Genomic DNA, 25,135 nt, shown 5'->3' on the forward strand with positions numbered 1-25,135 from the left:
TGGCTAAGATCCATGACGAAAACCCGAGACTGGGAAAAAGACTGGGAAAAGTCTAATACGAAAAAGTATTAGAGACAGGTCATCTGCGTACGCAAAAAACGGAAGAGCTCTAAATCCAGCTAGCTTGAGCATATGCGAAGGAAGTACAGTTACAAGAGACCCAAAAAGTGGACTAAGGACCATGGCATGGAGGGCAGGGGGCAAAGGATAACACCGCCGCACAGCGGACTTTATGGGGAAACTCTCAGACAGAGCCCCATTTGGCCCAATAGTAGCAGAAGTGCCGGTGTACAGTAATCTGGTCCAGACAATAACCGTATCAGGGAAAGCAAAAGCGTGCAGGACCTGGTGCATGTACCCGTGGTGTACCATGCAGAAAGCCTTCTCTTGGTCATAAGAGGCCAAAACTGCGGGTTGGATGCGACTATGAGCCGAATAAAGGGCATCACGCAGCGCAGAAGTATGGAGCTGCAGGGACCGTCCGGGGACAGCGCAGGCCTGCCAAGGAGGGATGACAAGGCCCAGAACGGGAGAAATGCGTTGCAATAGCAAGTTATCAATAATCTTATAGTCAGTATTCAGTAGATACACTGCCTATAAGCGCCTTGCAGAGCAAGATAATAACTCTATCTCGCATGGAAGGGCAGAAGAAGCCGCCCGCCAAGCAGCTATTGAAAAAGATAGTCAAGGAAGGGGACAAAGTCGACCACAAGCGTTTATAGAATTCAGCTGGAAGTCCATCAGAGTCGGGAGAGTTCCCAGTGTGTAGAGCCTTGACTGCAGCCCAGTATTGAGCTCGCGTAAAAGGTCGGAATTGAGAGCAAAGTGTTTTGCACAAGCCAAGAAAGAGCGGGCCTCCCCAGTGGGTACTCTCGTAGTGCCATATAGGGTCGCAAAATGTTCCCGGAAGAGCGACCTAATGCCATCGGGCTACCCACAGACAGACCCGTCAGCCGCCGACAGCTCCGTGACGAAGGCCATGGGTGGGTCCCCAATGAAAACGAGAACTTATGAAACGATCTGGCGTGAAAAATGCATTCGCTACAGCCTTGAGAGGTGAGACAACAAAGCCACGATCGAGGAGGTATATTGAAATATTGTCTAACGAACCTTTCCGTCGGCTTTGCAGTGGGCCACAGTGAATGGTAGTGGTCCAGATGTCATGAGAATATAGTGCGGTGTGAACGTAACCAGGCAGCTGCTCTGGAAGAGAACTCATAATGATATTCAGCACGAGGGCACCAAGAACGCTGCCGTATGGAACAGCAAGGTGCATGCGGACTGTGGCAGTATCACTTACGAAAATGAGGTTTGAATTTCCGCGAACAAGTTTTTGAGTTACTTTTCGAGTAAAGGTAAGCTCAATAGAATACGAATGTGAACTGATTTTGCCTTTTGAGCTTTAACAGCGCTGATCATGAAAACTGTTCGGAAATTTATGTTTAAATTCTGATGAATTGCTTCGACATAGCCTATAAATTTTGTTTGGAGAAGCCTAATAATTCCTATCTGGAGTTATATTTTCTCTCACTGGGTACTCCCAGCCGTAATTCAGACACATAGCACGGCACACCCTCGACGTTGAGGAAACACGAAGACGAATGACACTACAGGAAGTCTTGTTGCGAATTGCAAGCTTGGGCTTGCTATCGATACCTACCAGCGGGCGGCGGATTTCTCAGCTATCTTAAGATGTAATTCAGTTACTTTTAAAATATATTATCTGCATATGTAAGTCAGATGCTTTTCAAGTTGTCTCTAACAGCCCCTGCAGCTACACAGACAGAAAACTAAGAGGTTAATTACAGCAGGTGGGAAGCTGAAAGGTTAATTACAGCAGGTGGGAAGCTGAAAGGTTAATTACACAAGACGGGACAGTGAAGTGTTAATTACAACAGGTAGGAAACTGAAAGGTTCATTTCAATAGACCAGAAACTGAAACGTTAATTACAGCATAGAGGAACCTGAAAGGTTAATTAGAGCAGGCAGGGAACCGAAAGGTTAAACCTTTGAGCGCCAAGTGAAGGCATATGACATCACTATACCTACCTTCGGAAAAACCAGCGGTTTCTACTTCGAAATGTTGTTTCAGGGCCAATCAAAATGTTGTCAACATGACTTCGCACATGCCTATCGAGGGGTGTGGTCACAGGAGTGACACAAGCCCGACATTGTTGTACCTACCTTCAAGTGGGTTCTTTTGGCAAAACTGCCATCTTGTAATTTTCTCACGTCATAGAAGCCGTCGTTTTGAGGCCTTGTGACTTTGTTAACTTGTCGTTATGCCGTTTAACGACACATTTTCGTCGTCATAACGTCAAGAGATGAACGTATTTTGCCAGCATAAACTATGCGGTGCCTCCTCCGCAACATGGTAGCCCATTTCTCCTTAGTTTAAGTACCCATGAAACCATGGATGTCCCACGGACGCCCTTGCGTGACTCCGACGTCCTCGTCAGGGATCGGCATTATGAGGACGTACACTGGACGTCAGTAAAAATGTTCCAGTGTCAGCCGCGAAGGATGATTGGAAAGGACGTTTGTTGGACGAAAAACTGTTAAAAACAGTTATCGCTTCGTGTTTTCAAGTTTCTCGTGACAGGATCACTAAGTTTAGTTCGTGTTCTTAATGTACATGTGCACTGGTTTCATGAGCTTTTGTTCATCATACCCAAAGCAAGAGAAAAAAAAAGTACGCTTATCGCAGAGCGCTGTCCTGAGCGTTATTCAGCTTGATTTTGATCCATCACTTCACAGTTCGCACCAGCTTGGCGCTGCGCTCGCGTTTCGATGGTCTCATAAACAACACACTGGTCGTCTAGCTACAATGGCGGCGGAACCCAAAGCGGCAAGGCGCATCGTCATTTAGGGCCAGTTCTCACTTGGCGACGCCCGACGCGGCGCCGTGAGCAGGCGGCCGAAGTAGAGGCGCAATTCCGCCGCCCCGTCAGCGCGCACGATTTTCATGTTCCCACCACAATGGCCTTCCGTCGTCCAAAGCAGACGAAAAATCAGGATGCGTGGCCCTTCTGTGCCATCTAATAGGTCGCCAGCTGTCGTTCTCGGTAGCTCTCGCAGACGACGTGGAAGAAGACCGGCGTGGCAGTTTTTTTTGGCTCGACGTCTTTCCTCTCCCAACTCCGGAAATGGACGTCTATATCCGCCGCCCACTCACGACGCCGCCTCGGACATCACCAGGTGGGAACAGGCCCTTTCAGCAAGGCATGCCCACTACCCATAACAGCTGTGTTGCAACCTTCCCACGTTACATGGATACAACTCATGTTCAACCCTTGCTTTTCATCAGGCAGCTATGATGGTCGTCACGAGGGCTTCCGGGCTCGAGTTCACTGCATCACATGTATGCAACAATCCTTGTAGACCCAGCGGTCGTCATCTACGTTGCCTCCGATCGCAGGTATAGAAATGGAGCATAACATGTATTTTTTTCTTCCGATAATCAAGTAATGTTTGTTTCGTTCAGTGTCGTACTCCGTGTCATTGTCATTTATAGAACCGTGTCAAGCACAGCTCTGCACTGACGGGGGTCAGCACAAGCAGCATTTTGGACACCTCCCTGCAGGGTATGCACAGTGAAGTTTCCTTATGTCAAACTAAACTGGTGGTGCAGCCAAACTGTCCCATAATTAAAACCGTGTCACAGTTACAGAACCAAATGGATCAAAAGCTAAGAAAGCATGTAAATGTGTTATGATAAGATGCCTGTTTCTAACGAATTCGGTCATGAAATGGGCATCAACGCAGGAGAACAGTCCTGTGCTTTTGCCTTTGACTGTGCCTCGCAGCACTTGTCTAACCGTGACACTCTCGAAATTCACAGCTTCACTTAGTATTTGTACTAGTTTGAGCAGTGTCCTCCATGTCGCTTCCTCAGAGCAGATGCATTGCAGCACAATTTTGGGAAGCTTTCGTCATCTTTGTTGCTGTGTGCTGTTCAGACGCTCTGAGCAAGCACACAAGTGCTTATGCCTCAAGCGAGCGCTGACCAAGGCTGTTGGATGTATTTACCACTCTGGAATTCGAATCGTTACGTTTTCCCACTGGAGTGGATTGTCCCGAGTGCTCCTGTGAAAATCATATTTTCGGCGCATGACATCTTCTTCTTCCTAGCAATATCGCGCTCACAAACCTTTCTACCCTTGGTAAAAACGAAACTATTTTCTAATATACGGGGCATTTCACCTAAAGTGATAAAAAATGGCGACGCACCCGCCCGAGGATAGTGGAACATTCGGCAATTACCGTCCGGAAACGTTTGTCGATGTCCGGAAGACTTTGGACAATTTTGAATTGAGTGAACTGCAAACCCAACAAAACCTATGCACAGCATAGAAACAGAACGAGTAGGAAAAAAGAAGTTCTGCTTTAGAAGTGCCTGCTTGATTGTCACGAAAAACCATGCGCGGTATGAGGAGGAAGGGTGCTTCCACCTCCCTCGAGCTCGAGCTCGAGGAGTTGTCTGCTAGTGAAGCAATGGCAGCCTAATGAGGGAGAGGCATGCCAAAACGTGATCAACATGACAGCTGGTATAATGTTTTTTTGTATAGTGACTCATTAAAACCAGAATATACAATACTCTTAGCACAATTTAGGGTTGATCAGTATGGCATGCTATAGGAGGATGCTATGGTATAGAGGATGTCTCTGCTCTGTGGCGCCACTGCTGCATTGGTTGATCTGTAAGTGTCGAACTAGCTGGTTAGCTATTTTATACTTCATTATTTGTAGCAGAATTCCTCCAGCACTCCAGGAGTGGGAATCCACCATAACTATCTACTCGCAGGAATTGAAACGAATGATACTAGCCCACGCGTCCATTCTTCTGGCTGTCCACTCCTGCAACACGCGTACTGACTAGACCTGGTGTCCGACAAGAGTACAGGGTACAGAGAAGCACACAGTACTACGTCATTTTTGATGTGAGCAATTGTACAGAGATGCACAAACGAGAGGTTGTCTTATCCTTATCTAGTATTTCAGGCACTTACATTGATAATCTGTGTAGTATGTTACACAGGACGACTACATCTACAATGATAATTTTCAGAGGCTGTGAGGAGGAACAAGAAACTTCAGTATAGAACACGGCATGAAGAGGAAACATCAATCAAGAACTGGCTATGCCATACGAAAGAGCAGCAACACAACACTAGCAATAGTGCTGATGAGTCAGGTGGAACGTTGGAAGCCTATACACTTGGGCTTCTGCACAGACTTGCAATCTTTTGTTTACCACGAGAGTTACGTTCCGGTGTACCAAATAGGACACAGTGCAATATCTTGTGGTACGCGAAAAAAAAACAAAAAACTTTTGAATACGTGCAGTCTGCACGCAATACTTGTTTGCCAAGATCATATGTCATGGATAGGATGCCCGTTTTCTTTGTATGCAAGATATCAATGTTATTGTGCACCAAGGATATTGCAAAAGAGTGACTATTGCAAAAGAGTGAGAGCTGAAAATTAATGTTTAGAGCCTGTGCGAAGAAATTGGAGCTGTAAGGACAACGGACAGAAAGAACATTAGCGATTGAGCCACTTGTGTTTATAGTCTTGTCTGCCCACAATTTTTTGTAATGTCTCCCTATGTCTCGAAATGTGTCAAAGAGACATCTCAAAAGTTCCTGAGAGGTCTGAGAGGACCCTTTAGCACTTCTGAAGGGTCTGAGAGGACCTTTCAAGAAATCTTCAAAGGGTTGAACCTTTCAGGCAGAACAGAGGGGTCTGAGAGGACCTTTTAGAGAAAATCTGGAAGACGTTGTAGGATCATTCATGTAGCCCTGAGGGGTTTGGGAGGACCTTTCAGACAGCTTTGGTGCGTCGTGCAACACCTCCCAGAGCAAGCTGCTACATGTTTTCCGCGCCGCGGGACATGCTACCTCGTCCGCTTTGGAAAATAGTTCGCATGATTTCACATGTTTGTGCATTATTCCTCCAAGGAACACGTGCCGTGATAACCTTGTATTGCCGTTCCCCCTTGAAGCTTTTGTTCTTGCAATCCGTGCGTTTCGGCCAGTCGCCAGAGGTTGAATCACTCTGTTTTGAAACGTTGAAGTGTGAGAACGTCGGCTGCGGATCTCACGTAATTTGCGTTTTGTCTTCGGGATTCTAACTGTTTTTGAGGTATGTAGACAATGTGTCAAATATGCCTTTGTGAGTGACAGGCATTCCTGTTCACTTTACGCTTTTACCACTGTTCGCAGACACGCATTATGAGCGCCGATAGGAAGATTACCAACCACATTAGGTTACCAACGGCGCTTTGTGCCAAACGGTAGGTATTTCGATGCCTACACACTGACTTACACTGACATTCTGAAATTGCATTTCTTACAGATGAATCTCTTACGAAGCGACAGGTGGTGAGAACCCAATCTCGCCAGTTGGTTGGCGTCTTACGCAAGCAAGGGAAACTAGACGGTGCGTCGCGAGCCCCAAAGTATACGTAAAACGGACGAACTTGATCACCGAGAAGCAGAGTTCCTCAAGAATATTTTTCATCGTCGCTGTACGGACATTGCGAATATGTGTCCCATGAGTTCACGCTTTGTGGAATACGGCAGTATGTTTTGATGATGACTGTATGCTTTCGTAGATATGTAAATGCTAAATCTAGTTTCTGTTGCTGCTATTTACCGTTTCGTGTAGTTTCTTGCGAGCGATCCTTCAACAAATATTAGATATTCACAATTCTGCAAGACATTTGAAATAACTGTTAGAAAATCTGATAGCAGTGTGCACGTCTTGAGTGTATCTGTACAATCGAAGGAACTCAATATATGTGGAGTTTTGTGACATGTAGTTGTCTCTTGTGTATCATAGCACTGTATGATTGTACTGCTCCGACGACAGGTGCAGCGTAGACGGCGAAATTGAACATTGATGTTCCGATGTCAGATCTGGGCATTAGCTTCTGAGAGGTCCTGTCAATCTGAGAGGTCCTCTCAGCCTGCGAGGTCAGCCTGAGAGGTCCACCAGCCTGACAGGACCTCTCAGTCCCATAACACATTAGGAGGTGTAGGAAAGTTGTAGACAGTGTTGAGAAACTATCATCGCAACTGCTTCGAGCAGCCTGTGTCTCAAGCAGACTGTTTTCCTATTCTAGAGAACACACCACGCTGAAAAAAAGTCACTGAGAAACTTGAGAGCTTTGCCATCACCGCATGCAAAAGCGTCGGATGCTCACGTGGTACTTTTAGCTCCCATTTTTTAGACAGAAAAACTCTATCTGACACATACGTTGCCAGTTGTGATGGGAGTTTCTGAACATGCTTTCTAACTTTCTGAAATTAAAATGTTGCAAAAATAATTGTGCGCCATTCGACGCGAGTACACAAAGCTCAAGTTAACGTCTAGCTGCTGTGGTTGGCATTGAGCGTTTAGTTCTTTTCATAGCCTTCGTGTACATTAGCTCGTATAGGATTTTATCAGCGTCACTTCATATACAATGGCCTACTCTGCGCGTTAGTATTCTACTTATTCTGCTTTTAATGACACTTCGAGAATTAAGTGGAGTTTTGCCATTTGCCTGTGTGATGAGAAGTACAAGTCTTAAATGTTTTTAACGTATATTAATAAAATATTTCAGCTTCCTGTGTTATGGTGTGTGTCTGTCACTTTACGAGTGGAACGAAACATAGAGAGCAGCACTAGAAAGCAAGAAACAAGGGATGTACAGGGGTCTTGGTGGAAGGTCCTAATCATGACCATTGAACATCTGCTCGGACGTCTTATGGACTTTTTTGGACACTCCAGGCTGTCAGTTTAGCCACAGAATAAACGTCCCAGAAACGTCTCATAGGCGATGATTGACGCCCTAAGGAGGTTTTGATCGTCCGAGCCGGACGTTCTACAGATGTCCAGGCGACATTGTTGGTTTGGGCTTAGTGAGTCTTAACGCGCGGTGGTCATTACATCTTTGGAAGTCGTCAACGGTACGAGGCCGTATGTGCAAAACTGCGCGTTTTACTGCGAATTCATGGGATAAAAATAGTTACATGATCGAAAGACATCAAAAACGTCGCGCAGAAACAATAACGACATTGTTTACAAACGGTTTTGCCGCCGATCCCAGCGCCAGCATCTTAAGGTTACGTGTGCCTTCCTGTTTCCTGTGACGTGCGACCAGGACCTGTCCATGATGCATTGCGTTCGCCGAGCACGCTTTCGTCTACGGTGCAATACGTTGGATGCCACCCCTGTGGTAGTGATGTTAGTGTATCTTTTCTCCCTGCTGGAAACTGTCTCATTGAAAGTCTAATAAAAATCCCATTGAACCTATTGGATATCATAAATATTATATTGGATATCATACACAAATCTCATTCAGTGACTACGAAAATACTTATTCGCAATAGATGGTTTGGGGCAAATATTACATTGAAAATGGTGCAATACTCAATGAGTCTTTATGAGAAATCAAACCAAATGTTAGTGAGATGTAATGAGAAGTGGCAGCTTAAACCTAATTAAATGTCACCCTCATGTATCATTGAACCATTGAGCCACAGCAGCATATTTGTCATTGGACTGGTTCTCCATTTCCACTTGCCAGTATGTTTTTTATAATAGTCACATTAGTTGTGCAGAGCTTTCCAATGAGTGTAAAATGAATTAAACTGAATGTGAGCCAAAATTTATTGGATCAATGCGCTGCACATTGTATCTAAGCACGTGTATGCAAGAGTGCCGGCAGATGACGGGGCAGGGCACGACCCACGGAAGGGTGGCTCCAGTTAGCATTGAAGCAGTTCGTGTGTTTTTCAATAAATAAGTGCTTGTATGCGTTGTGTATCTCTCTCCGTCTTTGTGCCTGTAGCACTTTAAGGTTATGAACCTTTCCTATCGCGCGTCATCAGCCGGGCTCTGGCTTCTCTGGCTCTGGCCATCTCGCTCTGAAATGGTTACTTAAAGGTTAATTAAATGTTACTTACAAGTGAAAGGTTAATTGTTACATAGTGTGACTACCTAATTACACGTGCTGCGGGATGACGAATGAGAAAGTTGCGTAAAGCATGGGTCAGGCCTTGTAACAGATGCCGCAAGAGGCAGTGGAGTTATACGATTGTTCAAAATGGTATTTCCTTCATTAACGTCGACTTCTTATAGACCTTATGTTCCCACATAAAAGTGCACTGGCTCGAAAGTGCATCTTACACTGCTCGCTTCAGTGCATTGCGTTTCATTGGCCCCACTTCCGTTCGCTCTTTGTCTGTTTCTATGCTCAATATTCCGCGGTACATTGCGCTGCACGAAAACGATAAGCGGGATTCGCCGTCAGGTAAGTGGTGTTCAGTTCAAATACTGTGCTTTCAGCTGTTTTTCGTTATATTACAGACAGCTTCTCCTGTTTATCACACTTACACGATATTAGAGGGTTCTTGTACCAGGTGTGTTGAGGCAGCTTACGCACATTCTACCGACAGTACACCCAGAAGAATGGCATCTACAAATAGGCCCGTAACCTTCCTTGCATACGTCCTATTCTGTACGTATAAATTTGACTACAGCTGCTTTCTTGCATTTCCGCATTCCTCTTCTCACGTACACATGGAAAATGTTCCAAATTTAACGTGTACGTTTTAGGGCGAGTTCACAAGAGCTAATGGAGCATGAAATATTACCGTGACGCGAGTGCCGCCATGCCGACCGTCGGTCAGCTTGACGTCAAAGGTGTCCGCACGGATCCTTTGTATGGCGGAGGCGAAACGGTCCGCGCTTCCTGATCTTGTCTTTGGTTATCCCTGGTTGTCCTGTTGTTTGATTGAATACCGAAGCTATCACAGTATGTACGTCAATTACATGTTCGATTAAATTGCTCCCTTTCTCTAAATTTCAGTGTCCATGATCCTTTCCGTTCTTTTCGAGGAGGTCCTCTGCTGTTACCAGAAAACAGAAAGCCAACCAAAAGTGACAGAGTCCGATGGCTGCGTTAGACATGAGATCAAATATTATTATGTGAGATATGTCAGATGATCACCACTAAGCTCTTTCATGAAAATATACGTTGAAACCAAGGTATATATAAACGGGTAGCGAAACTCCCAAGGACCCTGCGTCTTCAGATGGCGCCATGATAGAGACTGTCAGCGCCATCCATCCATTGCGCGGACTACTACTTTTGTAAATAAATGACGTCAGATATGACGTCAGCAGCATGAACAATAAGTATTGCATAATTAGCCATGGCACGTTTGCATTCGCGTACTTCGTTTGCGTTGTATTCTCATTCCCTTTTCCTGACCGAGCCATACTACTCACCCAGGACAGCAATACCAGACGAGAACAGAGAAGAACAAATCACATCAGGTTTAATGACACATATCAGTTCGAAATACGAAGAGTTATCACAAGGTTTGACGAGGGTACGTGATAACCACAAATAAAGAGCAAGTTTCACTCCTAACCTAGACCTAAGCGTACCCGGTAGTGATTAGCTGTCTGTATTTCTTCAACGAGCGGTCAAAGTGGGTCAGTTGCAAAAAAAACATGGTATCGTTGGTGCACAGCTGATTCGCTAACGCTTACGCTATCATGGCCGGTCTTGCCATGACGAAACTTTTTTTTTTCTCGGGGCCAGCAACACAGGATGCATAGCACCCATATGTTCACACGTGTTAATCTTGGCCTACAGCTTCGAAATGTAAACGTCGCTTCCTGTTTAATCCAGGATTGAGCAGGATACGGAAACGTACTCAGGTGGTAGATGATTTCATAAATGTGCACTAGTGGGCAACAGATAGCTTTTCCTATACTTGAATTATGAATAAACTATTAGTTTATACAATACCAATGCGCGCGTCGTAAATATTTTTTTTTGTTTACGACCGTAGCTGTGCCACGAACACCCAGGGATCGCTCGAGTCACGGAGATGACAGTGTTGCCGTGTCAGATTTGCTCTTTTTTTTTTCCTTGCCTTCGCTGCCTGGCTAAATTTACCTTGTTGAAACTATGCCAATCAGCCCTCCTGCTGTACTTTGTCCTTACTGTGTCTATGGGCTACTATGCCCATGGGCAGAGAGGATTCACCTTTAGGCTGTAGACAAATGAGTCTTGTTCTCAGCTACGGTACGCATTCGATTGCTTTTATCTGTAATGTGTTTATGTTTTTCCTAACTACGCATGAAGAGAAACCTGTTAGGAGCACTCTTAAAAAGAAATGGGATCGCGGTAGGTACACACGGTGCGGGAACAACTCACGGTCCTGGTTGAACAGACGCTTCAATGGCAATGATAATAAGATTATGATAAGGAGTCCTTATCTGGGCAGGTACCGACGGGCGATTTCATGATGTGTCGAGTTGTCCAACTGCATTATTTTACTTCTAACCGGTGTCGATCTCCTTTTTGCAGTGTTACAGGTCTCGTTGCACATCCGAGTGACACTCAGTACATAATACGAAAAGAAAAAAGAAAACAGAAAATGACGCCAGCAATCCCAACACCCCATTTACTAGTAATAATTTGCACAAGTCCTTGTGGCGTCTTCGGAGGTTGGTCGAGATTGGATGCACAAAGAGCAAGTGCGCGACGTTGTTAATCATTCCTGTAGTTGTCCGCTAGAGTGAAGAGGCCCCACTGAGTGCTGCTGCTCGAAGGAGAAAGTCGCTTGCTTAACGCATACGTTCCAGGTTAGGGTTACTGTGGTTCTTAAATTATTAATCGGTAGCATATCTGCTTGGGATTCCAAGGGCGTGCGGTCGAGCCCTGCAACTTGGTGTCATGGTTACTTGACACGGGGTTGTGTATGGGAGACGGCAAATATCATAGATCGAGAAGTTATCCGTCAAAAAGAACTCGATACGAGTTAAGTTACCATGTGAGAAATACAACAAAGTTAATAACGAAGTTCTTCGTTTTGGAATGTAGCTCGCAGTTACGGAGTTACTAACAGAAAGGCGTTACTTCCAAGTTACTTCGCACCCAAAATAGCACTACACAGTGCGTGCGTGAGCAGTTGAGTTCGACCTTGAGTTGCCTGCAAGTCAATGCAACGCGCTTAGATCATTTTCCTTTATGTCCAACAATTCGAAAGCTTTGTATCATACACCCTGTGGGCGCACTTTGGATCTTGTTCCTGAATAGAATACTGTCAGTGGTTGAATATCACGTTTCATAGCATAAAATACCAGGAAAGAACCGGGGAGAAAGCAAGAAAATATGTGGAAGTAATTGAAAAGCGAACTAAAAGTAACTTGGAACTTAGCTGAAGTTACTTTGACAAAATTACCTGAAAAAGGAACCAGTTCCCTGAAAGTTCCTATGACGAAAAAGTAAGGAGTTAAGTTACAAGTTACCAGAAAACTTACTTACTTAGTTACACTAGTGGATTACTTGTAACGAGTTTCATCGAACTCTGCCAAATATGATGAGCTGAAATTTCGGCGCATGTAAGTAGTATTCAAGGACCACACCTGTCTCGCGATATAAAGTCACGTGTTATCCTTTCCTGTCTAGTTTGGAGAGCTTGCACGACCGTGAAAGAAACTGCAGTTTTTGGGATGCCCGCGCGTACCAAGTTAGACTAACTGCTCTCATGCAAGCGGAACGGCAGGCGTCGTGCATATACCAGGTGTGACAGTAAGATAATGAGCCTGGTTAGAAGAAAATACTCTTAGAAGGTCTTAGCAAACTCGAAATAGGATCATCTTTAAAGTTGTTATGACATTCGCAAGAGGCATTTCACGCGAACGACTAAACACAGGGCAAACATTGGTTTTCAGTATGGCTACGGTACGAGATTCCTGTGGTATTGCCAATATGACTGCACAAAGAACGGAAAAGTTGAGAAGAGAAATGAACCGGATAAAGAGCAATGCGCAGTAAGTACGAAGGAAGGTTATTTTGCCCTTATAGGTACAGAAAACAAGCAAATATTTATAATTTTGATTTCTTCCATTGAAGTGAGTGTCATAAGTAATCCGACCATCCTTGGTAGGTAAGTGTGCTTGCAGACTTGCTGAGCTCAAGATCGTGGGTTCGATCCCGGCCGAGGGCGGTCGCAATCTTGGAGTGGTAAACGTATCTTCCAGCACAGGGTGTTGGAGATATCCGCCTTACGTCAAAAGAACCCCATGTGGTCATAATTATCTGCACTCCTACGCTGCGGCACGTGCAACATGTCGCCACACTGCGCAGACAAACCCTTACGTGTAACATCACAGTACCATTAGGGGAAATTCGTTCTACCATTTCTGACACATTGATCTGATTTCTAACTCAATCTTCATCAGGTTACATGCAACCTTGTCTGCATTGAACAAGATTGGAGGATGGATCAAATATAAACCTGACTTTCATTTCATTTTGTTTGTGTTTGTAGCAACAAATAAAATGAGTGTCCATTATTTTTCTGCTTTGTGTCCGGATGGAGAAACGCATTTTTCAATTTCCCTTCGACCAGTTGACAAAATGCGCTCTACAAGAAAGGCCTCGTTTATATTTGATCCACCATCGTAATATATCTCTTGATTGTCTGCCAACACATTTTTTCCACTCCTTGAACCTAGCTGCCGTTCGGAATACATACTTTCGGGATCGTAGTTATGGCATTTTATTCAGCTGTGGTCGTTCCAGTGTTTTATGGTGCACACCTTTGTTTATCCTTCTCTATTCATGTGGGTAACTTTTCACTTTGCGTCCCATACCTGTAACTTTCCCAGAGGTGGCCAACAGTGTTCTGAATCAACTATCTAACAAACAAGGTTGACCTTTCATATACAGGGTTGTTCTAGCAAACATTGCACATTTCGGTCGCACTGTAAAAATAGAACACTAGGTTTGGCCCATCCCAAACTTTGCAGACTGATAACCGTTTATCTGAAGTTTCATTCTAATGTTTTGTAAGCGCTGTGGTCATGTACAAGGACAATTAAAAATAAAGCAAAATATCGCCCCATGCATTTTCAGTGGCCTATCCCTATATGACCTTTCATATATATATATATATATATATCCTTGGTTTCCTCTTCAATTCTTCTTTTCTTCTTTCTTTCTTCTTTTTTTTCCTCTTCGGTTCTTCTCTCTGTTGGTAGCGACCGTAAACAATCTGGTGTACACAGGTGATACCAGCTGATCGAAACACTGAGATGAAAGACATTAAGACAGGAGAATGTAAGTCTGGACACTGCCATGTCTTTCCCTGGCCTTATAAAGGTAAGCTGCCTATAGGTGTCGGCGTAATTCGTAAATATGCTTTCGCCCTGTTTCAGCCTGACAGCACAGTATCCTCCATTGCTCTTGACTTCATCACCTGGTGTGCTGCTGGTCTTGGTTGATTCCTGAATAAAGTTACTGAAAATTAATTCCGCATACAACTGTATTTGCGTTGCGAAGTCGTCCACACTAGTATGAGATTTCGACAAAGGAAAAATGTACCTTATGCGTTTCGACAAATAGGGATGATGTAGATGCTTCTCACCACAACTAAAATGTAAAGACACGTTCGTGTTTGTAGATGTCACGCCTCCGGCCAGTGTTATACATTTTTGATAAAGAGGTTACAAAATTATTTTGTTTTCCTCGGAAGGAAAGCGTTTTTCTGTGTCCAGAATAGAAATTTTACTTTGTCACGGGAGCGGTTTTTCTCGGGAGCGAATTCAAACGGAGCAGCAAAGGGAGTACAGCTGGCAAGGAGCTATGGTCAGCTGTCGTGCGGAGATACAGTCAACAGCTTGACGAACTCACGGACTCATGCATCGTGATATGCCAGTGCCTTGCGGCGTGTGACAGCAGCTGTTAGTATATTAAGAAAAGAAATTCGGAGAGGCAGGCATGCCAAGGGAGCAGTCTACGCGACGCCATCACATGAGTTGGCCTGTGGACGCCTAAATTTCGCGCAACAAATTCACAACGCTGTAAGAGCCGATCTGTTTTCAACAAGTGAAGAGTGAAGGAGCTGTAGCGACTCGTTGGGAACAACCGCAAAGCGGCAAGCCGATATTCCATTCCAAGCGATATTCGATTCCAAGCGATATATTTTCTATTAAAAATCTGTTATGCAGCTTAGAACAATCTTTTTGGCCCTTGTTTGTGGGATACGTACTTTTGGATGTTTTATGAGTCAATAATCAACCAATCATCCCTGGGGTCTTTCTACTAGGACACTCACAGAAAGAGGGAGTGAATTATCCACGTCAAGTGGAGACTCTATTGCCTGCCGCCTGTGTCGACAAATATGGTAAGCTCTAACATGACACACAGTGAGAAAGTATAGAATTGCTTTCTGTGTGTAGCACATCACAGAACAGCTCAGCTCTATAAGGAACGCAGTGATTATGTGCACACATCACGTTTTAACAGGGAATTTTCAAGTGGCTAGCTCTTGCGAGTCTCAGTTCCCTGATCAACAGCGCGCCATCAGCCTCGTTGAACAGGGTGAGCAGCATCGAACCACCAGCAGTGACACAGACCAGGGAGAACAGCAAGGACTCGAGGACGTAGCCCACTCTGTACGCGCACATAGTTGTCGGTATTGTGAACTAGAAACAGTTTCCTTCCGTAGATTTCATAGCCACGATGCACTTTGTGAAAAGTCGAATTTCATGTTTTCATGCCAGTCATGTGGGGCTACATTTCAGTCTCAGCTACAATGGCTACAGGCTATTGGGAATTTTGTGATTCCAACCAGCTGCACCAGTGGAAATAGATCAAAGGAGCGAGTGCTCCATACAGATTGTTGAAAGGGTGGAGTTAGACGGGGATGGGGCTAATGAAAGTCGTCTTGCTACAGTCAGCAAATTGGGGCATTTGTTCAGGACTCTTGACGGGCACCACAGGTGCTCGAAGAAGGTTGTTGACACAGTGGTGGACTTTGTGGAACAGCTAATGCTTGAGAAAGATGTGCTGCTTAATTCTGCCACAATGAGCTCAGATAAGGCCCGAAAACTACATTATGAGGCATGTGGCCTTTATGCTAAACCGGAACTTGTTGCCCTCCCTGGTGGTTCAAAAGCCTATTTTATTTCCTTAAAGTAACTCCTGCAGCATTTAGTGAGGCACACTAAATTCCTGAGGTACTTTAGGTCACCCTTCAGATTTGTGGATGGTGGGGTCTTAAGGGACTATAATGATGGCCTCAGGGTAAGATCACACCCTGTCTGCAAAAGCACGCAGAGAATGTCATAGGAATAATCCTATACAATGACGATGTAGAGCTGACTAACCCAATAGAAGCAAAAAGGGGGATGAAAGAAAAGCTTGGTATATTTTATGTCACATTCACCAATGTCCCTCAAAAAGAAAGATCCAAATTGAGCAATATTTTTCTAGTTGCAGTGGCTCATGAAAGGACTTAAAAAGTGCTGAGGCAAAGCATGCTATACTACAGGATTTTGTAGGGACAGTAAATGGTATGGGATACCTATGTAATGGTATTTCTCTGCAGATAGGGCGTGGGGAAGAGACATTTCATGGTTGCTTGGTTGCGTATGTGGGCGACTCATTGGCCAGTCACTGCATTGGGGGTTTCAAGGAGAGCTTTGGTTGCAACGTACGCTTGGCCTCCAGGGCTTGTAAGCTCCCCACTTGCGACTTTCACAAGGTGCAGTTCGATGCAGATTCCCTACCACGAACTGACAATGAAATCACAGACCAGCCCTAGTGAAAAGACCCATCAGGCCTAATGTGTTATAGGTCTGAGAGGTCCTCTCAGCCTGGGAGGGCCTCTCAGGCTGGTGGCCCTCTCAAGCTGAGAGGACCCCTCAGATTGACAGGACCTCTCAGAAGCTAATGCCGAAATTTGACATCGGAACATCAATGTTCAATTTCGCCGTCTACGCTCCACCTGTCGTCGGTGCGGTACACTCTTAGAAATGGATCTTCTATCGTGTCTTCTACAGACACCCGAAAAACGGTAATTTTGCGGTTTCTACGTAGAGACCACGCGAAAGGGCGGGGAATGACGTCGCATCACGTGGTTTCCGTCGTAGAAGCCACAAAAGTGGCGTCTGTTTTATGCTTCACAGTATCCTCCTTTCCCAGTCGTTTCCCCCTCCCCGCGTGCCACTGCTTCCTCTCTCCCCCAACGCACCCTAGTGAAAATGTATCTGAGAGGCCTCTCAGGTCTAATATGTTATGGGACTGAGATGACCTCTCAGGCTGAGAGGTCCTCTCAGGCCTGTGGACCTCTCAGGCTGACCTCTCAGGTTGAGAGGACCTCTCAGGCTGGTGGACCTCTCAGGCTGACCTCTCAGCTTGAGAGGACCTCTCAGATTGACAGGACCTCTCAGAAGCTAATGCCCAGATCTGACATCGGAACATCAATGTTCAATTTCGCAGTCTACGCTGCACCTGCCATCGGAGTGGTATAATCATACAGTGCTATGATACACCAGACATAGATACAGACAAGTACATGTCACAAAACTTCACATATATTGAGTTCCTTCGATTGTACAGATACACTCAAGGCATGCACACTTCTATCAGACTATGTAACAGTTATTTCAAATGTCTTACAGAATTGTGGATATCTAATATTTGTTGAAGGATCGCTCGCAAGAAACTACACGAAACGGTAAATTGCACCAACAGAAACTAGATTTAGCACTTACATGTCTACGAAAGCGTACGAGTCATCATCAACACATACTGTCGTATTCCACAAAGCGTGAACTCATGGGACACATATTCGCAATGTCCGTACAGCGGCGATGAAAAATATTCTTTAGGAACTCTGCTTCTCGGTGATCAAGTTCATCTGTTTTACGTATACTTCGGGACCTGCGGTGCACCGTCTAGTTTCCCTTGCTTGCGTAAGCCACCAACTAACTGGAGAGATTGGGTTTTCACCACCTTGTGTTCTCACCACCTGTCACTTCGTACGAGATTCATCTGTAAGAAATACAACTTCAAAATGTCAGTGTAAGGCAGTGTGTAGGCATCGAAGTATATAACATACCGTTTGGCACCCAGCGCCGTTGGTAACGTTACGTGCGTTGGTAATCTTCCTATCGGCGCTCATAATGCGTGTCTGCGAACAGTAGTAAAAGCCTAAAGTAAAAGGAATGGCTGTCAATCACAAAATCATATTTGAGACATCGCCTACATACCTCAAAAACTTTACAATCCCGAAGACAAAACGCAAATTACTTGAGATCCGCGGCCCACGTCCTCACACTTCAACGTTTCAAAACAGACTGATTCAACCGCTGGCGACTGGCCGAAACGCTTCCACTTACGTGCAGTGCAATAATGCTGTGATTGCAAGAACAATAGCTTCAAGGGGGAAGGCAATACAAGGTTATCACGGCACGTGTTCCTTGAAGGAATAATGCACAAACACGTGAAATCTTGCGATCTATTTTCCAAAGCGGACGAGGTAGCATGTTCCGCGGCGCGGAAAACACGTAGCAACTTGCTCTGGGAGGTGTTGCACGACGCACTGTCGCAAAGCTGTCTGAGAGGTCCCCCCAAACCTCTCAGGGCTACATGAATGATTATACAACGTATTCCAGATTTTCTCTAAGAGGTCCTCTCAGACCCCTCTGTGCTGCCTGAAAGGTCCTACCAGACCTTTCAAGATTTCTTGAAAGGACCTCTCAGACCCTTCAGAAGTGCTAAAGGGTCCTACCAGACCTTTCAAGATTTCTTAAAAGGTCCTCTCAGACCTCTTAGGACTGCTTGAGAGGTCCTCTCAGACCCCTCAGAAATTCGTAGAAGGTCCTCTCAGACCTCTTAGGACTGCTTGAGAGGTCCTCTCAGACCTCTTAGGACTGCTTGAGAGGTCGTCTCAGAGCTCTCAGAATTTCTTAAAAGGTCCTCTCAGACCTCTTAAAAAAATCCTGAGAGGCCTCTCAGATACATTTTCACTAGGGTTAGCTGGAACATTCTGTATGCACAGAAAACATACGGTCTTTCAAAGTTTTCAAATACACATTGCCCTTAACGCAACAGTGCAGGTTGATCGTCAAAAGGGATGGCGCCCCTCAAACATTGACCAGCATCAAAGTGACTGTTGCATCCGTCGCGGTTAGGGTCAGTAAGTAAGGGTCAGAGTATCGCATTCCTTTTCTCTGCAGAAGCCGTCGTTCGGTGTCCGCAGTTGGACTGGTCGTGCCATGTGGTTTATCTTTCTAAGAACGCGTCGCCCATGTTGAGTACCCTCCATCCAAAACCTGTTTCCTCGGTTGCGAGATGGCTCGACTGGGCGCAGTTTCACTGCAGAGAAGGGGGAGATTTGCGTCGCGTCGCTAGGCGACGCAGCTGCTCCGGACCGAAGATGGTGGTCTCGCCCGCCGGCGTGGCTCAGTATCGCTACCTTGCTCCCTATTTAGTGACTCTAGTCGCGGTCGATTGCGAAACTGTAGCGCTCTTTTACTCCTCGTTCATTACCGACGATAACCCTGAAAGTCTCACGCAAATTTCTGGAATAGTTCCTGTGCAGTTTTATGTGATGCATAGTAAGAGCAGAAGGCAGCATTCCGGAATTCTCTTTCTCAAAATCGGAGAAAACATCACACTGCCAAAACCAATCAGCCCTTTGGGCGGACGAGTCTACACATTAAACTTTTTACTGTTTCTGCTGTAAATGGCTTGTGCCATGGCGCACACCTTTTTGGTGTTGCCTTTACACCCGAATGAAAGGTGTTGTCTATAGCACACTTCAACTAGGTGTCTTCCTCATAAGACACTTGTATAATGGGTGTTTAACAACAAAAACACCGGTAAAAAAGAGTATTCTATTGAATCTATGAATACCTTTCGGGATGGAATTGTTTTGTGGAAAATACTGCATGACAAATGGTTAGCGTAATACAAGCCAGAGAAGACGCAGAAGACGCTTCTGAATAAGCATAGAGAAGACGCAAAATCATATCATGGGATATGGTGTAAAAGGCCCCAGACAGATCGAAGGATAATCCAACAGCGAACTGCCTTTTTTCTAAAGCACCATAAAGTAGATCGCTAAGGCTCTCCAAGAGCATTATTGTACCACGACCTTCAATGAAACCGAACTGGTTGTCGGAAAAACGCTTAAAACGGGCATCAAAGTTATTCATTATCGAGAATATAATTTTTCCATCATTAATGCAAGAACCGGGACAATATACATTGGACGGTAATTCTTAACATTATCACGCTTGCCTTGCTTAAATACATGCCTAATCACCGTTCGCTTTAATAAAACAGGTACGTGACTAGTAGAAAAAATACCACAGAACAACAGATATCCAACCAATAAACAACAGATCATCCACTTGCAACTCGGGAAACCCACACGAATCCCTATTGGAAAATACTGGCAACTCATAACCAAAGGAAGTATAATAACCCGCTGCCTTGGGACACTACTAAAATGATCGCTAGACGTATCGGCAAGATTGTCAACACTACCAAAGCTATTCAGCAAAAATTCATCTAGGATACGTTCCGCGTGCACACCCCGCAACTGGTGTACTAAACACGCTGATCGAATGAGAGCAGTTATCCTATTATGCATGACCTTGAATTTATTTATTAAGTCTTGATGGAAACCTTCGACACCTATGCCACAAAATTTCCTTTTGCTTAATTAGGGCAAGAATATTATTATCAAGCCACGCATTTTCAACCTTGCGCTTGTGGAATCTTACTCGCCTTTTCGATATCTCATAGCATTTTCTAAACTTGCCAACTAAAATATCGTACATTTTTAAGTGCGTACAATCTTTGAAATCATGATTCCAATCAAGCGATGCTAGATGTCTGTCAACTATATCATTATCAATAACTTAAGCAGTAACGAACTGGTGTACGGTAGCAGGGGGTTTGAACGAATCCTGACAACACATAAATGCAAAGGAAAAAATGATCAGAAAGTTTTTCCTCAACAACGCCTCCCCAAACGGAAGTGTCACGACATCTCATATTAAAATGGTGTAAACAAGAAACAAGATGATCATCCAGAAGCTCAACCCTAATAGGTACTTGTGTCAGTGAAGAAATACCAAAATCCGCAAGAATATTCAAATAATCACATACAATACATTTTTCAGGGTTCATAACATCAATATTAATATCACCAGTCATACATATGTCAGCGGAAGAAAAACTAGAAACAAGCCGTCTTAACTCACTGAAAAATACTTATATTGCTCTGACGTGGCCGGCATATGGTTAACAAACCAGATGAAGCATTGTCTGTAGTTATCTTTAAGGCCATGAACTCCATCCCTTTCCACATGGTTGACTTTATGCTTGCAAGACTACCATTTCTAACAAAAACAGCTATACCGCCCCCACAACTGTTCTCCCGCGTGAACGAAAAACATGAGTAACAAGGAATCTGATAGAGATATAATTCAGCAGCGGAAACGTTTATTTCCGTTATAACAAAAATGTCGACCCAATTTTTTCACTTTGCTATTTGTAACTTGCAATAACGCCCAATGCCTACGCATACTTCTGATATTAATGTGCAAAACACCAACAGAAGTTCCAGAAGTCTTAAAAGCGTTTACCTTCTGTTGCAATTCATTGAAGCTAGACCATGCAGCACATAAATCCATACCGTTCAAACAATTTTAACAATATCACTATGAGAGGTAATGTGCAATATGGAACCCTTTTCATCCTTCTTCACAAAAATCTTTCCATTTTTTTACCAATACAAACTTGTATGCACACTCTTTAGCGCGTTGTTTGGGCTTCGACAACAGTTCTCTGTAGACGCGTGTTAGATTCTCATTGACAAACAAGGGAAACGGTAGATCACCTTTTTTGACAGCAAACGGACAACGTTCCTTTTCTACATCCACTTGTTTCTTATCGCCGAAGAGATAAATCCGATTAGTATTGGCAGTACTCGGCTGTGCGGTCTGGGGTTTTTGCTGGGTTTTCCTTAGACGCTTTCAGACATATGTCGGCACAGTTCCCTTAGAAGACGGCCCAGGACGCACATTCCCCCTGGGCGTCAGTCGTGACGTTGCCCACCTACGTGAGGCCGACAACGGCAAGCCCTTTCACCACCACCACCACCACCACCAGTGGCGTAGCCACGGGGGGGCTAGGGGGGGCCCGAGCCCCCCCTACCTGCCACTGACCGACCCACGCAAATCGTGCAAATTCGACGAGAAAATAATATATGGGGGGGGGGAGCAGTGTGACGATCGCGAAAGTTCTTACAGTTCATGGCGTCTATCTAAGCGGCACACTTGAATGGTTTCCAAAGTATGAGCTTTTCAACATCCTTCCAATCTCGTGACACCACCTCATTGGACATCACAGTGTAATCGTATTGTGAATGTCCAAATCAATTATTTTCGGTCTTTTTTTTTTTTTTTTTCAACTGCATGCTGCAGTGTGCACAAGTATTGTGTGTTGTCGCACCTAGAGTCACTAAATAAGCTACGCTTGAAGCGTAGCTTATTTAGTGACTCTAATCGCACCCAGGATCAGAGCGGGGGGGGGGGGGTAGTCGGGCGGATTTTCGTATAGAGCCCCCCCTACCTTGGAGGTCTGGCTACGCCACTGACCACCACCACCACTGGAAGGCCATACCAAGTTTTTTAGCAATGTCTTCGACTGTGTCATCTATGTTTTCATTCGCCTCTACAGGAACACCATGAATTTCTAGACTCAAATTTCGACTGTACTGTTCATTTTCATTTAGAGAAGTCTGCAGTTTCTGAATTACTTCAGATTGGTCTTTCACCTTATCTTCCAGATGGTTTACCTTCTTTGAGATGTCAGTTATTTCACTCTTGTGTTTGGTTACTGTCGCATGAACTTCATCATAAACTGCAGAGAGGAAGGTAACTGAGCTTTTAAGCTCATTGATGGTGTCCCTGATAGGTAGTAGTGTTTCAATTACGGGCTTCACTGATACGAGGTCCTCGACTTTCTCACTCAGTTAAGGAATTTGACTTACACTTGCTTTAACTGACAACAATTCAGCCATAATCTTATCAGTGCTACCTCTAAAATCGTTTATACTCTGATTAGCAGCCGCAGGTAGTTGAGCGCCTTGGCTAGTATCCTCTGAACGAGTCTCATCTACCCGACAAGTACGACAGACCCATTCCTGCCGCTTTAGATAACTCATTCACCGAAAAGCCTTGTCATTCACACCACAACATTGCGAATTTGAATAGTACCCATATTTGCAGTTTGCACAGCACCACATATGACCATCAACAGGCAAAGCCTTACTGCAACTAATACAGTCACTCATGATGCAGTCGCCGGCGCCAATAACCACTACAAATTGATGACTACTGGTTGTACGTGCTTACCTATTCATACATCAGAAGCAGATATGAGTAACAGTCAAACAAGCCGCTGACTGCAGTGATCTGAGGGGTGTAGCGTCCTTTTGTAGGTTCTGTAGGCGCACAGTGCTGCCACCACAATCTTGATATCTGAGGAATTTGGGCAGAAGCAGTGCAGGAAGAAAGGTTGCAAGCCGGTCCCGCTCCGTTGACTGCATGAAGGTGGTGTAGTTTTTTTTATTATTATTCAATGATACGTTTTCTGGGACACCGCGCATATTTTTTTTTCAAACGTAGCAGAAAAAAGAATGGTACTCTCTTTCCGTGTATCACCGGCACGAACTCCTTTCGCGAACGTGCCCTTTGCTGGGTGATTGAATACTAGCTCCCTGTGTGTATGCCGATGGAGCTAGTATTGAGGCATCCCGGTCTGTTGTCGCTGTAAACTTCCCCTAATGGAAAGGAATTCAAACACGCCAGTATATTCCTCCTACCTTGTTGTGTGGCTGTATTAACGGAAGCTCCTGCTACTACAGATACCCTCCGACAAGGTGTGTATCCCTACATGCCTCATTTATGTAGCAGCTTCCTTCGCACCGCGTTGATAGCAGGGATCGCTACGGGAACTGAACCCGAACCGAAAACCGAAAAAAGCGTTATTTTCTGTCAAGCCCGAACCGAACCGAACCCCAACAGTTGTTTCGCTTCTCCTGAAAAGAACGGGAACTGAACCGAAAAAAATTGGTACGGCTACCGGTTCGGCAATCACTTCACAGGTGAAATAATTGTACTACCGACTGACCTTTTTTCGTTTGTTTTTCTATTTATGTTTTGTACGATACCAGATGCGAGTACAAGTTTGTGACTTTTGTGATGCCATTTTTTTTGTCGGAGTAAAAGATGGCACTGACTGGTTCTGCCAAAAGGCACTTCGCTTTTTGTTTTTCGCAAAACACCACGACAGTACAATGCAGTAAAATATTATGTAGGTAATCAATTTGTTTATTCCTTGTCTTGTGTTTTCATCTGAAACTGTTATCTCACACTCTTACAACTGTGTGCGGGGAGGGTAAGCTCGTTTTCATGGCGCATAATTATTGCCGAAGTACCCGTTAAACCAGAGCCGAAAAAAGTAACGGTTCCAACCCCTGTAAACGTGCCGACCGCTGACCGCTTTTCTTATTTTTCTTTTTGAAGAGGGGTTCTAAAAAATACCGGTTTCGATCCCTGGTTGTTTGGAGCTCGCGCAATTTGTGTGATTTCATAATTAGACGCGCTTGCCATTTTGCGCCGATTCGTAGGAAGCAAAGAGGAACCTCCCAACTGACGTCTTTATTCATGTTTTGATTACAAACGGCGCAACCGATGAATCTTATTCCTTCATTATTTTATTATTATGAGGATGACTGAATCTTTCAGATCGCGAAGATGATGTAATCCCAAAAAGTTATTTTAAATTGTTTCAAATGCTGTGCATGCCTCTGCACGTATTTACCACAAAAACGTGACTATTCCCTGCATTTGGACCACTTTTAAGCAGATAAGCATATGCAAAGCGGATGCTCAATATATCTTGCAAGAGACGACATCATTCACTTATAGCGTGCGTCGAATGACTCACCACTAAAAGTCCACTTCCTGTCAGGACAATAGTAAGTTGACGTAACCCAACGACTGCACAATAACCGTTGGGTACTACCCGCTTTTCTGCGAATCAGTCGCAAAGGCTCACACCGCTTCACGTTATCGTGTGATAGCGAGCTCTTGAAAGCGAGCTGCTTCAAGTGGCGGGTAGATTCCAGAACGATTGCATAAGTTCCTCATGACGTACACCTTTATCAGGATACCGATAGTATAGTCGACTAGGAAGTAATAGTTCACTCTTAGATTGGTGATATCTAATAACGGGCACTTTATTGCATCA

General features: G+C 44.6%; 1 protein-coding gene and 1 long non-coding RNA gene across 6 annotated transcripts; one reads left to right on the plus strand and one right to left on the minus strand.

Moving 5' to 3' along the window:
• Window positions 1-9,120: 9,120 nt before the first annotated feature.
• Window positions 9,121-15,952, plus strand: LOC135376817 (uncharacterized). Of its 5 annotated transcripts, none has more exons than XR_010417873.1 (7): window positions 9,121-9,301; window positions 9,358-9,508; window positions 9,860-9,978; window positions 12,745-12,843; window positions 14,056-14,176; window positions 14,233-15,200; window positions 15,323-15,952. XR_010417873.1 is itself a non-coding variant. In XM_064609278.1 (7 exons), exons 2-7 carry the CDS (start codon window positions 9,460-9,462, stop codon window positions 15,700-15,702), a joined length of 819 nt encoding a protein of 272 aa, XP_064465348.1. In that variant the 5' UTR covers window positions 9,121-9,301; window positions 9,358-9,459; the 3' UTR covers window positions 15,703-15,952. The 5 variants fall into 5 exon arrangements, 2 of the variants coding, with proteins under 2 accessions (XP_064465348.1, XP_064465347.1); XR_010417872.1 differs by lacking the exon at window positions 9,358-9,508 and having other exon boundaries at window positions 14,083-14,176; window positions 14,233-14,310; window positions 15,123-15,200; XM_064609278.1 differs by having other exon boundaries at window positions 14,083-14,176; window positions 15,123-15,200.
• A 1,424-nt stretch (window positions 15,953-17,376) lies between these two features.
• LOC135376818 (uncharacterized) lies at window positions 17,377-24,919 on the minus strand. Its single transcript, XR_010417874.1, has 4 exons — window positions 24,833-24,919; window positions 23,236-23,423; window positions 17,922-18,013; window positions 17,377-17,854 (listed from the first exon to the last, which is right to left on the minus strand). It is a non-coding gene; the product is annotated as an uncharacterized LOC135376818 (long non-coding RNA).
• Window positions 24,920-25,135: the final 216 nt, after the last annotated feature.

The sequence above is a fragment of the Ornithodoros turicata genome, unplaced genomic scaffold (genome assembly GCF_037126465.1).
Source record: "Ornithodoros turicata isolate Travis unplaced genomic scaffold, ASM3712646v1 ctg00001315.1, whole genome shotgun sequence".
Classification (NCBI taxonomy): Eukaryota; Metazoa; Arthropoda; class Arachnida; order Ixodida; family Argasidae; genus Ornithodoros; species Ornithodoros turicata.